This window comes from Arvicola amphibius, chromosome 7 (genome assembly GCF_903992535.2).
Source record: "Arvicola amphibius chromosome 7, mArvAmp1.2, whole genome shotgun sequence".
NCBI classification, from domain to species: Eukaryota; Metazoa; Chordata; class Mammalia; order Rodentia; family Cricetidae; genus Arvicola; species Arvicola amphibius.
Window position 1 is genome coordinate 7503418 of NC_052053.1, and position 17060 is coordinate 7520477.

Below are 17060 nucleotides of genomic sequence, written 5' to 3' on the forward strand. Positions count from 1 at the left end.
TGGTTCATTGTCCTGTGCTATTATTCTATAACCATTTTGGAAGCAAAGTTTTAACAGTGTCAGTCGTTACTCACGTAGTCACCTCCTAGTGGTCGTGCTTGGTCAGTGACCTCTCGGTCTTTTATATTTTCCTAACCCAACAGGCTGGGAGAAGTGCATGGGTGCTCTGTTATCAATTGTGCTGGTCAGGGGGGTAAGGGGTCCAAAATCTGGGAAAGCAATGAAAATTTTTAAAAAATTGAACTGCCACTCATTTTAATTCCTTTAGGGAAATATTTGGGCGGTCTGTATTTGGCACATATGGCGTGCTAAATTTTCTATATCAGTACATGCTAGAAGGGACATCCCTGGCAGTGGCCTAGGGAGAAAGTCCTGTGTAGTTAAGAACAGGCTTCATTTCACTCAGTAAATAGTTCTTCATTTGGGTTGTCTGGCTCTCATGACTAAGACTTAGATGTTTTGTTTGTTTCTGTTACGGAACAAAGATGAGGCACCAGGAAGCCTTGGGATTATAACCTAAAATGGCCTTCCAGATCACATTTCTAAAGGTCAGAGACTAAAACAATAATTCCAAGTGTCACTTGGCCCTCAAATGAGCTTTCATTGTGATGGATTATGACATAATCCATTGACATGATAAGGTACCTATTATGTTACAGAGGCAGTTGACTGAAATAATAGGATTCTTTTTTATGATCACAGTGGTGAGTCTTTCACGTATTACTGATTTCATCAAATAGATAAATATAACTTCTATTTGTTGGGACTCAGAAAACTATAAATGTGCCCCCTAAGTAGGGTGCTTTGCTATGCTGAGCATGGTGAGCTGATAAACTGCACCCCCCAAAGTAGGGTACCCTGTCATGATGAGCATGGTGAGTTAACAATTGGAAGGCCTTGGAAACGTGGGATTAAGGTCTCTCTGACTTTGACTCTCCTTCTGGATGTTGAACGTGAAGCCAGCGACTGCTCCTCCCTTTTCTTCCCACCCCCACCTAAAAGAGAATTCATTAGAACCAGAGAAGTGTGGGTGGGTGGGTGCGTTTCATTTTTCATTTTAGCAGGAAGTTTGATAAATACATGGACTATAAAAAGACCCATCAAATAAAGTGAAGCCCTATTTTGACTTTGTTCATTTCTGTGAAACTCAGCACTTTCTACGCTGGCCTCAAGGGGTTAGCATCCTAGATTGGACTGTGTTACTGTCATAAAATACTGACCAAATGAGCCTGAGGAAAGAAAGGGTTTGCTTCATCTTTGCGGTTACAGCCCACCATCAAGATAATTGAGACGGGATTGTCGCAGAGACGCTAGAGGAACCCTGAGTACCAGCTTTCTTCCAGCTTGTTCAGCCTAGGACCACCTGCCCAGAGATGGCACTGCCCATGGTGGGCTGGGCCCGTCCACATCAATCATTAATCAAGCAGTCAGGCCAATCTGATGCAGGCAATTCCTAAATTAAGGTTCCCTCTTCTGAGGTGACTCTAGTTTCTGTCAAATTGACAAAAACGAACCGTTACAGTTAGTAATTCAAGAACGGCGACAACAAAAACAGCCAAATCTGTGGGTGCTGGAGAGGTAGCTCATTGGTAAGAATGCCTGCTGAGTTTGGGTCTCACCTATAGAAGAGTCCCTCAGGATGCAACGTTCCTGTCACCCCAGTGTTGCAAGCTGTTGGGTAACGGGGCACAGAGACAGGAGGATTGCTGGAGCGTGTTGCCTGCCCACCACAGATAGCTTCAGGTTCCGCGAGAGATCCTACCTCAGAAAGCGGTGAGTCGGAAGGCCACAGGATAGGACGCCTGTCCTCCTCTATCCGCTGTGTGGAGCGCACCTACACTCAAGTGCACATTTATCAGCTCTGTCACCCCCACACACCCTTCAGAGTCACAGGTACAGATGAATAAATGGATAATTGCAGAAAGTCAAAAGCGGTGACACTCTCACCAGCGGACCGCGTCCACTTTGCCCTGGGCGTGTGCCCGCGCATGCGCATTTCAGTCTAAGCCTAACCTCTCCTTGTATCCTAATAAACTTCACTTTACTTAATAACTGCCCTTTCCCCTTAACCCCCAAGCTTGCTTTTTTATAAAGTTAAATATTGTTCCTGTCTCATGACAGGAGCAATGCAAAGAGGGCACTTTTGAACGGAAGTGCTCATTATTACATTGTTAACCTTTTCGTTCGTTCGTTCTTTTTTTTTTTTTTTCTCAGCAAGTCGTTGGCTCTTAGAAAAATTGAACATTTTCTTGTAGGGTGCAATTCATTTCAACCAAATTTCTGCTCCACAAATCTTAAGCGACTTTCCGGCACCCAGAGGTGACAAGGAAGGCTTGCCAGCAGTAGTAGCAAAATCTGGAATTAAGTGACAGCGGATCAAAGAGTACAGAGCTTCCGACCGTGGGCGGGGTGGGAGGACGGTCGCTTTCCCCTTCGCCTTTCATTTCGATCTGCAGAAGCTTCTGTGCGCGCCAAAAGTGTTGGCGAAGACGTGCTGGTAAAAAAACAGACAATAGCTAGACTGAGGTGAAGGTATTGATGGGAGCTTGGTTTGTTCAGAAGATCCATCAGTACTTTAAAACAATCTGTGTTTAACGTGGCAAATTGTGTGTCATTAAAATGCTAATGAATGGTAAGCAGCTGCTAAGTTTTTATGCTAATGAACGGTGGAAGCTAAGTAGTTCTCCTGCCTCCGATCTATTAGCATAGAGATGTGATTGGGTAAGGAGGACGGCGAACGCTCTGACCTTCATTGATGAGCAATCTGTTTGTGAGTTTGCCCGCTGCTTTCTGTCTGATTTGAGTTTGCTAGTATAGCGCGACTCTCACCAGGCCCTAGGGGCCTCTGTGTTACTCGCTGTTGTCACAGCCACCATTGAGGCCTTGGAGACAGAGCTTGGTTTTCTTTTCAGAGACCCAGCCGCCCCAAAACTGTTCTGCTCCTTCAGTAGGCGACTTAGATTAATCTACCTGCTCACTCTTTGTACTTTACAATTCTAATAATAATTATGATGATAAATTGCTAAGGGCCATTTTCTCTAGCGGTCAATTTAACTACGATTTTAAAGTAAATCCTTTCAGATATGCCTCTGCGACATTGGATGCAATGATGTCATACATCATCTTGGATCTTCAGGCTTGAGGTTACCAAATGGAGATAGCATTACCTGATTAGGAGAATAATCTATAATTAAATGCCGGTGGTGTATACATACCAGACCAAACCAGATTATTTAATTGAGCATCAGGGAAACAAAACAAAAGCACTGTTTAGTGGATGCTCTTGGCTGATGATTGTCTGTACTAAGCCCTCATATGTATTTCCTAATGGCCATGGCTGATCAGAATGGCTATTACAGATAATACTTCAGGTGCCCTTTTTCTCTTATCTCTTTTACACACACACACACACACACACACACACACACACGTATATTTAAAGATCAGTGTAAGTGAGTTTTGACACTCTGTTAAACACTAATGCCAATACTCTGCACAACTGATTGGCAACATGCCATCAGTTTCTTTGGATACTCATTACCAAAACAAGCGATCTCTGAGGCAGGGATGTCAGTGATTTGGGGACTGAAGAGGCAGGTGTGCACTTCAGTGGTTGGGGCATTTTCTCTCAGTTCTCATTTCTCCTTGAAGCAAGCGAGAGAGTCTAGGCATGAAATTACTGTGTGATCCAAGACAGGCAAGCCAGGGAGAACTGAGCCCTCGTGTGTTGTTGGTGGTAATGAAGTCCTCAGCCCTCTTCAGAATGCCCCCAAAGTACAATTGATCCACATCCATGATCTGATAAATGAATATGCAAAATGGGGGACCTTCCCACAGCAAAGGAGCATTCAGCCTCGAAAAGACACAGTACGCTGGTGGATGCCACAGCATGAGCAAAACGTGAAAGCACTCATCCCAAACAAACAAAGGCAGTCACAAAAGGCATGGGAGGTTTTATTTAAATGGTATGTTCTGGTAAATCTAAACATAAAATTGATTGGTGGTTGTCAGGCACTAAGGATGCTGGGTAAAATGGGAAGAGACTGCAGCTACGTGCAGAGTGGACGTAAGTTTGATCCCCAGCACCCACATAAAAGGCAACCAGGGTGGTACATTCTGGGAGATCACTCTTAGAGTATCAGCTCAGGGAAGCAGAGGCAACAGGATCCCTTGGTCTACTGGCTTGCCAGCCTACCAGATCTGCAAAACCCCAATTAAAACACCTGACTCAGAAAACAAGGTGTTGGGTCCCTAAGAAATGACATTTGATGCAGGCTTCTGGTCTCTACATGCATGAGTACACATGTACATATATGCCTGCAAAAATAGGCATGCACGCATGCACACACACACACACACACACACACACACATACACAAACATGCCACGCCTGTCTTTCCAGAGAACCAACCATGCCAACAAATGTATCTATACTCTGAATGTTAATGATGAGGAAGAATGCCAACATCATTATAAATTACCCAGTCCTACACTAAACCAGATACCAAAGGATGCAAGAGCTAATATTACTATTCAAAGGGACAGGTGCCCAAAGAACACAAGTTCATTGGGTGTAAAAATTAAGACAAAATGATGAGTTCCTGTCTCCAGACACCCTGTCTACGGCCAGACCACAGCCTACCTTGTGTTCTCCAGCCATCCCATGTCCAGACTTCCTCTTTCCCCTAGAGTAAGGAAAATTCTGTGATCATTTTTAAGACAAGGAATTGAGTCATAACGATAGCCAGTAACTGCCAAAGTCCAAGTTTTCCTTCCTCATAAAAACCGCAGTAATTATCTCTGGTTTGCATAAAATTTGTTGCTGGCTATTTACTCCCAACAGTAAAGAGCATCTTGAGAACCCCCTTCTTTATTCTCCAGCAGTCTGTGGCTCTGTGGGTTCTCAAAGATGCCAGGACATTCGCAGTGTGCCACACCTGCTGGTGTGACCTGGGGACAGTTTGTCACCTGACCCTGAGAAGTCCTTGGCTTGTGCACAGGGAAGTACTCTGCAGGTCGCTCAGGCCACGGTGAGCTCTTCTTGACGGTGTTCCTCAAGTGCTTGCTTCTGTAACTCCTTGTGTTTGCAGGTCACAGCTCAGCAGCCTTGGGTTGGCCCAGTACACCTGGGCGGGAAAGGATGTGAGCACGAGACTGAGTTTGCTTTGCTTTGTCCTTGGCAGGCAGCGCGTGCCACGCTACGACCCTCCCTGCTCTCGTGCGCACACCCACCTTGGTGATGCAGCCTTCGCTGGACATCAAGCCGTTTATGTCTTTTCCAGTGGACAGTAGTTCTGCTGTCGGGCTCTTTCCAAATTTTAACACAGTGAGTACATGCTTTTTTCTCTTATATATGCCTCTGCCGTGTAATCTCTTTTCTTTGACTATGTTCCCAGGTAGACTGCGGGTAGACTCTGTTTCCAAAGTGTGTGGCTAAGGTCCCTCCCTTTCAGCTATACTGTGGGAAAATGCCTCAGTCGAGCCACATTAAACATGTGGACTGTACTAATGCCTCCAGAGATGACACTAACCTGTTTCATTGTCCAGTTTTGATGCCCTGCACAGTAGCTTTGCCACTCAGTTGTTCCTGAGGCTTCATGGTGACCTTGCTCTCTCTGTTTCTCCTGAGGCTTCAAGGTGGCTTTACCCTCTCTGTTGTCCCTGTGGCTTCAAGGTGACCTTACCCTCTGTTGTTCCTGAGGCTTCGAGGTTGCTTTATTCTCTGTTGTCCCTGAAGCGCACTGTTCAGATGTGGTCAAGAACTCAATTTAGAGACACCAAGCCACGTTAATTCTTTTCCCAACTTTCACTATAAAGAAAAATGAAAACAGCAACCATGGGCTTTGTCTTTCTGGGGGCCTTTTTATTTGAGAGATGTCTGAGATCAAGTCTGACTTTTGCATAAACAGAGTTTTTATTTGGGAGCTCGTGTGAGTTCTTGAATCTGACTCTGACCGAAAAGGAAGATACACATTTGAAATTGACATATCAGTTATCTGTGCAGTGTGTAGCTGTTCCCCCATTAAACATACATAATGAATACTTGTGAATTGCTGGCCCCGAATGGCATACTCACGTCAGTCAGCCAACTTCCTTTTATTTGAATGAAAGGCATTTCCTAGGTGTGCCAAGTAGAGCTGCCGCTTTTGAGCAGCCTGGTTCTGGGTTGGTTGGAAACTTCGAGCAGGAGGAAGGTTGAACACTGAGGGAATGGCACGGATTACATCTGCACCATAGATAAATGCGTTTGGTGGGGCAGGATGGTATTCCTGAACAAGAACATTCTAGACGCTGCCATGATCAAAACAAACAGTGGCGTTATCAACAGCACCAGACAGTGTGCTTTGGAAGCCCGGCCAGATGGGCCCTCTTTGCAAACTCTCTTCTGCAAGAGTGAAAAAAAAGCAAGAGGATTCTCCTCCAGGGTTGTAAATAGAATCTGTTGACAAGCCTTCTGCTGGGGCCCCAGTGCTCTATGATAAGCGGCAAGAGAAGGATCGCACAGATTTGTAAAGGCTCTACCGTTGACATGGTGAATAAATGGTTGAATGCTTCTGTTTTCGTTTCTTTTTTTTTTTTTTTCTTTTATTTCTTTTTTTTTTTTTTTTTTTTTTTTTTTTCTGGCCAAGGCCAACCGGCTTTCTTTGTTTGGTTTTTGTTTTAAGGCATGAAAGGCAAGCATGGAAATAAGATAAGTCAGGCCTATCTTGGCCACATGACCACATCAGAAGTGAGAGTGACCCTCCCAAAGCGAGGCATTGAGCTTGAGTCAAGCCTGCCCCTGAGTCTGCAATCATTTCCAAACACCCCGCTGTACTTGGAATGTTTTCCAGGTATTTGTTTTTGGTCCTGTTTTGGTCCGCTTATGTCTGTGGACTGCAGCACCAGGGAGGGGCTGCTGAGAAGCAGCCTGGGTGATTCAGCAAGCTGAAATGTGTTTGCCTGTGTTCTTACTTTTTAATGCAAGTCTCATACAAGATTATTAGCACGAGCAGCATGATATATATATATACTTTTAAATTGCCCACAGGAGATTAGAGCTGTGTTACAAACGCGTTCAGCTTCTAGGAAGACATTAGCACCCAAGGCAACTGGGAAACTTCATTCTCTGCCCCTGAGCACACTCTACGCCTTTCCCTGGGGATGCGTTGTCACAGCTAGCACCCTCCGTCCCGCTCCTTCCGACCGCCTCACACCTAACAGATACCTGATTGCCGACGTGTTTTGCAAGTACAGATACTCAGTGATATTCTGTAGGTCACTGTTATCAATCTTCAGAATGCCTTGCCTGCCATTGCATCTGGAATTTTAAGGGCTTTCAAAAAGGTTCTTCCTTAACGTAAAAATGAATTTTATATTGGCTTATTAATGTTGCATAGGGCTCACAGATGCACTGACATCATATTATTTATTTATTGTGCATAAGAATCTTATACTATATTGATAAAGCTCAATGAATATTCTTTTTATAAGGTTTTTTCTTCTTAGAAGAAAATAAGCTCCGAATGTTCAAATATTAATATTACCTGATTACTAGAGTGAAAAAATGCAAGAAAACTTACCAGAAATACTGATTTTGCTCAATTTGCTAAATCCAAGTCATGCCCCTCCTAGTGCTCTATTAAGGATTAAGCCAGCCCTAGTGGGACTTCTCATCTTGTTGGCCATGGTGCTGTACAACTTATGCCAGTGGGCTAAGACAGGACGATCTTCAGTACAAATTCAGCCTGGGCTCCATAGTAGAACCCTTTATCAACACACACAGATACAGGCACACACACACACACACACACACACGGAAGGGGGAATGAGTCTCTGTGTGTGTGAGTGTGTATCGCTCTGAGGTGCAGCTTAAATAACTGTCCCTTCCTCGATTTTTCCGTCCCAGCATCCGAGCCACTTGGGAAATTTCTTAGGAGATTTTAAGATGTGGTCTGTCAATGACCACATTTATTTCCTCGGGAAATGTTTCTATACTGTTACCAATCATTACACTAAATTATCATGCATTTGCGATCATTTACATCCCTCCAGCGATTCAAGGAGTCAGCGGTTGTCTCTCCTATTGTCAAGAGCAGTAGCTGGGACTTGAATTATGATCCTTTAACGCTGAGGTTTGTGTTTTGGTTCTTCAGGCCCTTGGCTCCTTAGGCCCATGTCACCTCCCACTCATTCACTGGGAACAAAGCCCAATCAGAAACCTTTCCCTGTCCTTGCTGGACGCAAGCAAGATAATTTCCCACAGGATCATGAAGTAAAAGAGGAAATGGCTTTTTGAATATGAAATACAAACTTCTTCCAGCAGTTGTGAAGAAGCAGAATATATCTGTAAAACAGCTGTCGTGTCTTATGGCAGATCTTCTTACCGTCTGCTCTTTCCTTGAGAAACAGGGTGACTTGTACTCTCGCTTTGCTTTTGGCCACCACTGAGATTAAATAAATATGAGAAATGGGATCAAACCTCATCAACTTTTACTTGAAAAGTAGCAATTTAATTGCTATACCAAGACTCACAGAGAAAAGTGGTGTGGGAGGTAGTTACTTTCCTCTCATGACTTGCCAAGTTATTTATTATACAAGACTCAAATTCATTAGGATAGAATAATTATTAAATATATTTGTTCTTATTGTATATAATTTTGTATTAGGCTTAGAACTCTCTTATTTAAACAAAAGGGGGAGGTGCTGTAGGAAATCCTACAGCCAGTAGCCTTTAAGTTACCCGCCCACTGGGGTGTGGCCTCTTATACTATTTATGCCAATGTAAAGCATGTGTCCAGCCTCTTTTCTGGCTGTAGGGTTCAGTTACTGTTCTCCATTCCAGCAGAGGATATTGATCTGTGAGTCTACCCCTAAATAAATAACCAGCTATTATTCTCAATTCTGAGCTAGTGTGGGATTTTTTTTAAGCATCCTTCTTCAAAAAAGTTTTGAAAATCCTCAGCTTTGTTACCTTCTTCAAGTTAATTTAAAATACATATATTTAGGAGCTGGATTGATGGCTCCGTGGTTAAGAGCACTTGCTGCTTTTGCAGAGGACCCAAGTTCAACCCCCAGCACCCACACGCATTGGTGCACACCTGCTTTAACGTCAGTTCCAGTGTGGATCCAGTGCTGCCTTCTGGCCTCCCCACCCGTGTGCATGTGCACACAAACATAAATAAGAATAAAGTAATTCTTTTAAAAAGACATAGTCAGATGTGGTGGCAGCTCATAGGCAGGCAGATCTCTGTGAGACCGAGCACGGCCTGGTCTATAGAGTAGAGTCCAGGCCAGCCAAGGCTGCTTACTAAGACTGTGTCTCAGTACACAGATACTTCATGTTTTCTCTTTTGTTTATAGTAGAGCAGATGACTGTATGACAGATAAGAATTAAAAGGCATTCCATCGTCGTCTAAAACAGAACGGGCGCCATGTTCTACGTTGAATTTACACGTTGCAGAATCTGTGCTTCCCAGCGTTCATTCAGAGGTTGCCTTGCCTCACACTCCACGGCTGAGGCTTTCCATGCTGCTTATGATGAGTAAGCAGAGGGTGGAGAGACGGCTCAGTGGTTAAGAGCACTGCCTGCTCTAGCCTGAGGGCACCAGGCACACTTAGGCTACAAATACGCGCATGTAGGCAATTTCTCATACGCATTAAAATAAGTAAGTAAATCTTCAAAAGAAAAAAAAAAGAATAAACCATGTAAGACCCCATCTAGCAGAACTGTGAAGAGACTGATAAGGAATCCAGCCACCAGCCACCAGGAGGGGATGACTTGAGCCCCAGTCTGTGGTTATGCTGTACAGAGAGATGGCTTATGTCAGTCATGAAAGTGAACACCATGAAAACACAAACATCCATTATCTTTAAGATCTTGACCTTCATGGTCCGACCCAGGAGGCTTTTCAGGCTGGCTACACACTGATGCTCATTTCTCCCGCTGCCCCAGCATTCAGGGTTTGTCTTTGAGGGGCTGCTTCTTCGCATCCAGTCTTCGGTCTGCATCTTCCCAGCCGCTGACTTTCGTGTTCTTGCTGGCATGCAGTTAGCACTCAGACTGACATATGCCCCAGTCCAACCCCCTTGCCAGTTTTTAACCTGTTCCCAACTTATTAAAGTTTCTATTTTTTGAGATTATAATATAATTTCAACATTTTTTTTTCCTTCTTGTCCACGTCCAGCCTCAACAGGTTCCTGCGTTCTAGGGTAGGGGCATGTGGATTAGAAATGTCAGGCAGAATAAACAAAGATACAAAAGAAATACAGAGATGATGTAAGATAGTGTGTGGAGGGCAACCCAGTGAATACTGAATCCCCCCACCCCCACGTTTATTCCTTATGACCTTTAAATACCCCATTCCAAGAGGGGAAGAAAGCAAAAGACATTTTTACCACAAGACAAGGAACAAACAAAGTGATTACCATCTTAATACCTAAAACACTAAGTAACCACAGCCTACGTCGAGACACCCTGTTAGTAGCCACACCTTAAGTCAAATCTGCTGTCAATAACCTTGAAGGAGCAAGACCAGGTCTGAACCCTCTGACCTTTAGTCAAGGTGGATTGGATCCTCTTCCGTGGACTCTAACACCTTCTCTTTCTTCCAAACGCTCCTGTCTACCTTGCTCTTCTCTCTTTCAAACTCTGCCCCCCCCTTCCCACTAGTTCTTATTGTATGCCCATGTAAATACATATATATCCCTAAATATAACCTAACCTAATCTCACACTTCCAGCCTCCAGGAGTGTGAGACCATGAAGTTCCGTTGTCAAACCGTGAAGTCTGTGGTGTTCTGCTGTGAGCTCGGTTTAGACACATTCCCATCTTACATGCGTGTAGGTACTGGTAGGTAAAGCCACTTCTAAGAAGCTGCATCCCGCAAACAGGGAGAGATGTGTTTGCCTGCCTCTCCAGGGCTCAACCTGCAATCATGAGCTGCCCGGGGACGACAGCCACCCCTCGGTTTCGCTGTGATTGACAGGTGTTTATGAGCCTGTTTATGTGAAATTCTCCTCGGGTCCTGCTGTGTTTCTGCCACCCTTCTAGGAGACCACAGGCACAAACTGCTGTTTCACCCCAAGAGGCTCAATAACCTTATTATTTTTTAGGGAAAAAAATGTGACCTCACTCCTATCTTGAAATTATTTTTTCCTGACACATGATCAGATGTGTGGAACAGAATAAAGATAATTTTCGGAGTCTGACGTCTCAAGCCAGTGTGTGATTGTCCGAATCACGCATGACAAGCTGTGAGATCACCTGTGCAATCAGCAAGTCACCTCACCATTCTGTCTGGTGTCTGAGTCCTTCCTGGCCCGCAAGTATCAACAAGCGCTCAAAGTTTGCCTTTCTTACAGTAGAAATAATGCATTGCTTAAACATCAACTGGTGCGGAAAGAAAGAACTTAGAAATTAAAAGCCGTTTGCCTTTGCTATGAGTTTATGTCTCTGGGATGCTAGACTGTTTCACCTGCTTTGAATACCTGCCTCTGTTGGATAAGCTCCTTATTGCTACATTCAGATATGTGCTTCTGCTTTGGTCTTGTATAGCGGAATGCTTCAGCTGGTGTAGCCCAAAGTGAATCTTTGCTCTTTGGGCCTGGTTTTTATGCTCTTAACAGTGCTTGTTAGCATTAAATATTTATATATTTTGTATATTTTACAGATGCTAGCATGTCTAACTACACTTACTCCTTTATCCCAGCCAAATTAAAGAGGAAAGAAATAAAAGAGAATGTGGTCGAAATTTCATTTTTGATGAAAGCTTCAGAATTACACTAAAGTGTCGTCCTCTTCTGCACGCTCTATAGAGAGGTGTGTAAGAAGCTACACTGGGAAGAAATTGCCTCTGGTTGCTCAGAACTACTTGAAAGGAGTAGAAATTGTTGCCCATTATTGGGCTTAGAATATTCATCAACAATGCCTATGAGATGATTACAAAAAAATATATGTTTATAGCAAACCTTTAAGGGGATTGTAGAGAAGGCGGAGAGCAAGCACTGCTCTGGCAGGAGACCAGAGATCTGTTCCTAGCGTCCACAAGGCGGCTCACAACCACTTGGAACTCAGTTCCAGGGACTCTGCTGCCCTCTTCTGGCCTCTGCAGGCACCTGCAGGCACCTATACTCATGTGTACATATACACAGAGACACATACACATAATTAGAAATAAATCTTGATTCAAAAGAAAACTTTTAAAATGTAACAGAGAGCTAACAAAGATTGCTATACAAATACTTTAGCCAGAGGTATACATGTATGAAGAATATTGCACCCCCATGAAATTTGACAGGGGGAAAAAGTATGTAGATATGATTGCTGGGAGTTCAACACAAACTCGCAGTGCCCACCCACACACTTGTTTTCCTTAGACCACAGACCACAGAATGACTCTGTAAAAGGGAGTTCAGTTTCTTCTCCTCGCCTGAATCCCTGTTTTAGCTTCTCACTCACAGCCATTCTCTGGGTATTTGGTGCTGCCCTCATTGCGCTGAACAGGGGATAGCCTGACAAACAAGTCACAAGTTGCTCCCTGATGGGAATTTACTAAAAGATCGCAAAGATTCTGCTAAGATTTTGATCATCCTCATGAGGGAAGGACCCCAATGTGTGCGGGTCGAGGATGAGACCTCTGCAGTTCCACCATGCTGTGTCCCCTATGTCCCTTTCATTATCCCAGGCTCGGCCTCGCAGGCTCTGGGCTGATCTTCAGTGCTAGGGTTTCACGGATTATGTGTACTTGGAGGGCTCACTGAACTCTTCTGGCAAAGTAGGCCCTCGGCCGTGGCACCTCCCCAGGCCAGCATTCTTCAAGAGTAGAGTCACCTTGGAAAGAGTGTCCACATCAGGCCATCTTCCTTAAAAAAAAAATCTTATATCAACTGAGATGCTCAGTGTATTAATTCTGGATAATTAGGAAAAGAAGAAACCGCTAGCCTTGTTCCTTTTTTAAAAAAAAATCACAGTTTTATTAATTTGAGAATTTTATGCCATGTTTTTTGACTGTATTTGCTTCTACTTCACCCCCTAACTCCTCCCTTATCCATCCATTCTCCACTCCTTATAGTTTGTGTCTGGCTTGTTTGTTTGTTTGTTTGTTTGAAATAACCATCAGTTCCAGTGTATGCTGTTCATATAATTCAGGAGATGGGGCTGTCCACTGGAATATGGATGAAGTACCAGGAGCCACACTCTTCGAGAAAATTGATTCTCCCCCTAGAAGCCATCAACTGCCTGTATCACTTCAGTTGGGGGCGGGCCTTCCTAAATCTCCTCCCCTTTGATGCTAGAGTGTTGATGATTGGCTTGGTCTTAATGCCGGTCATTTGCAGACAACCACAGCTGCTCTGAGTTCATGAGTTCAGAAGACGCCTGTTCACTCTTGTCTTCCGACCCCTGGCTCTTCAGTCTTCCTGCCCTCTCTTCTGCGTGGTCCCTCGGACTTGTGGCAGACAGGAGAGTGGGAGGAGGGGAGACAATTTGATGTGAATGTCCTATTTGTAGCTGGTCCTTTCAGAGACACTTGTTCCCAGTTGTGAGCATTAACTACTGTCCACTGCATGAGGACTTCTCTATTGAAGTCTGAGAAGTGCACTCATGGATGGGTGGAAAGATACCGTTTTAGAAACAGTTGGATACTGTGTCCATTTAGCAGAATAATAGTGGTTGGCTCACCCCTAGGACAGTGAGTTCCCAACCATAAGTTCTTGGCCAGATTTACAGTATTAGGCACGTGTTTCCTCCTATGGGACATGCCTTAAATTGTATTTGAAAGTGGTCAGCTACCTCCATAAAACAGCCTGTTTTTAGCTTGCCGCAGTCACCCAAGTGGTTGGGTGCCTACAATAAAATGGAAAAGCTCAATAAGAAAGTAGGAAAATATTAATAACATAAAATATTCTCCGCAGCCCAGGAAAGGGATTTCTAAGTTAGATGCTCAGTGATTGATGGGGGTGACGCCTGAAAAGCCTGAGAGCTCATCCAGTAACATAGTGTTTTGTTTCTGTTTTCCTTCTTCTGACTTTTCTGCCTTCTAGATTCTTGTGCTCAGAATTAAGCATTGCAGTCTCTTTGCAGATGAGCAGCGCCCTGTGGAATATTCCAGTCTCTTTGCTTTTATGGTTGCATCGAGGGTGCTAAAGATGAATTGGAGTGCTATTTAGCAATCTGTGAAGTTAAAACACATCTGCAAGCCTAGTAGGAATCCTGGAAAAAGAGTCTTTCCCAAATCGAGCTTTTTTGCTTTAGCTTTTTCACAACTTCGTTTTTATGTTTGGATTCTTGAAATAAAGTGATAAATAGCTTAAGTTGTATGACTGATACCTTGTTTCCCTGGGACTCAGAATCACAGGGCGTTGGCATGTTTTGAAGATATATAACAATTAATTGTTTTAATGTGCTCATACATGAAATAGGCTACCTGTGTCATTGTGGGGCACTCTGTGGCACGGAAGATTGAAGGATATAACCCAGAATCCTTGTTTCTTCAGTAGGGGGGCCTAGCGCTGGAAAGAGATAAGAAAGGGCTGGCCTCCACTTTCACCTCACAAGGATTGACGTGTGCTCACTTCTCACAGCTTGTTCCCGTGGGGCATAGCTCTAAGGGCCTAACAAGTCCTCCCCAAGCCAAGCTGAGAACCCCCCATGCACACTACACACACTGTGTGGGGAAGACAGGCTCGTCTCTTCTGTCTCAACACGCTCCCTTGTAAGCACAGTTCCTAGAGCCAGCTGAAGGTCTGAGATGCAGCAGCACAGCGCAGATCTCCCCTACCCGCCTGCCACTAAGGAAGAGCTCCCCTGGCCAAAAACATGTCTGCTTCTGGCTTCTTCGTTTCTCGCACGTGAACACCAGGCTTCTGTCACACCTAAGATGGGTCTTTGTCACTGCGGTACAGTCAAACTCACAAACGCTCCTTTCCCAAAAGGAGCGGGAGCCATCAAGACACGGAAATGATAACCCATCGCTGCTGTCAGGCAGGAAGCTGTGAAGCACTTCCCATCTGAATCAGGAGGTGTCCTTCCTCAGGGTAATCAGTCATGGATTCATTAGATTCCATCTCTTACAGAAGCCACCAGGAGGATCCCCTTTAATCTGAGGAGTGACTGCATGTGGCTGGCTCCAGGGGAAGCCATGACCCTAGGTTCTGTTGGCCATGAAGGCAGGGTCCAGGTGGGAGCTGGGAGGGAGAGGACCCTGCTGTGTTCCAAGCAGTGAGAGTGATCTTGAGGTCACTTTGTGTCATCTTTCTCCATCTTAATACAGGGCCTGATGGTGCCTTCCTCGTCAAATCATTATATAATGAAGGTTCGTGCTTGTTATATTCAAAGAGAACTGAGCATGATCGAATATTTTTAGGAAACTTCTAACATTTATTGAATTTGGGTTTCCTTCTGGGAGGAAGAGACTGTTGTGAAACACCACAACTATTTTTAATTATTTAAAATAATTTTATATATCAGATGTTTACAAAAGGTCTCAACATAGGAAGGCACTATCCTTACAAATAAATAGTAATTTATATTAATATTTCAGTCCCTTTGATCCCTTTCTAACTGTAGTAAGTAAATAGTGCTCATCACTGGGACTGGCTTTGTGCATTAGAGTAACCCTAGTTAACATAGATACCCAGGTTATGCATGTGGCCAAGAACTTGAGCTTATAAAATGGATGCTCCATTTTAAAATATCTGTACTTGGTTGGTTTGCAAGACAGTGGCCCTCAAAGAGAGTGGCACTGTTAGGAGACGTGGCTTTGCTGGAGTAGGTGTGGCCTCATTGGAGGAAGTGTGTCGCTGTGGAGGCGGACTTTGAGTTGTTTTACACGCTCCAGTCCACTTCCCGTTACCTGGGCAAGATGTAGAACTCTCCGCTACCTCTCCAGTGCCACATCTGCCTACCTGCTGCCATGCCCCTGCTGTGATGATAATGGACTGAACATCTGAACAGTAAGCCACCCAACTAAATGTTTTTCTTTCTTAGCGTTGCCGGGGTCGCGGTATCTCATCACAGCAGTAGAACCCTAATAAGACACCCGGTTCTCCGTGTGTTCAGTTTGTTCCAGCTGGATGGGATGATTGGCAGGCCATACTTACAGATCAGAATCACCTGACATCCTCCACGCACTAAAGATGGCCACAGCTGAATTCAGGGAAGGCTTGGTAGGGCTCTATTCAGTGGAGGTTGCGGATGAAAAAAAAATATATACAATTAATTTGCTTGGGCTCTGTTTGTCTTTAAAGTTACTCGGAAAACTCTTGGGAAGCTGAAAGCTGTTTTGCGTGAGACTTTGTCATGATGATTTGAAGAAGCCGTAGTCTACATTATTCATTAGGGAAACCACGGCTAGGCCAGTGGCCACGTAGGAAGTGATTTAACTCAGTTCTAAGAGTCAGTGTACCAAGTTCTCCTGCGTGTCCTGATACTGAACGTTTGTTCCCCAAGGTCCCTGGGCCTTTGCTTTTGACTTACACATCTCCCGCAACCCCTCTTCCCCACATACCTTTTCCCTGAATCTCAGTCACGTCATCCAAAATCTGAGTAATTGCAACTTACTGGGTTCCCTCCTGACTGTTGTACAGACAACTTTTAGGGTAGGTACATATGCAAGACAATCATTTTTTTCTCAGAATAAAAATGTCAGCTTAAATCAAATTTTACTCAGGGGCATTTAATCATAGATGTATCAGTAGAAAAATACTAAGTCTTTAGACTTTGTAAGTTTAAACTGATGTATTTTTAAAAGCAGTTTTTTTTTTTTAAAAAAAAAAAAAAAAAGCACGTTTTAGAAAGACAGAATGTACCACACACCCGACCAGGCCCGGTGCAATCAGACCCTGCATTGTCTTCGGCAAGCAGCCGTCTCCCTGACCTGGCCCCTAGAATGGATGAGTGGCTTCTGGGACCCCGGATGTGGAGCTCTTTGAAGCCGCACGTCTGGGGAGCAGCCCTTTTGTTACGGCGCCAGTGTAATATCAGAATTTCCTGGGAGTGGGTCATCACAGGAAATTATCAGCAATTCATAGACTTTCCTTTCTGCGCTCACTTCAGCCTCAAGGGTAATCACAAAAGATTA

General features: G+C 44.2%; 1 protein-coding gene across 5 annotated transcripts in view; it reads left to right on the forward strand.

Moving 5' to 3' along the window:
• Nucleotides 1-17060, forward strand: part of Znf385b (zinc finger protein 385B) — a 102162-nt gene that overhangs the window by 10213 nt on the left and 74889 nt on the right. For 4 of the 5 annotated variants that reach the window (XM_038336207.1, XM_038336209.1, XM_038336211.1 and 1 more), the window contains exon 2: nt 5184-5326. In XM_038336207.1, the coding sequence (XP_038192135.1) occupies nt 5240-5326 (87 nt within the window). In that variant the 5' untranslated portion in view covers nt 5184-5239. Of the gene's footprint in view, nt 1-5183; nt 5327-17060 lie in introns of those variants that run through there. The other variant, XM_038336210.1, reaches the window with a different exon arrangement.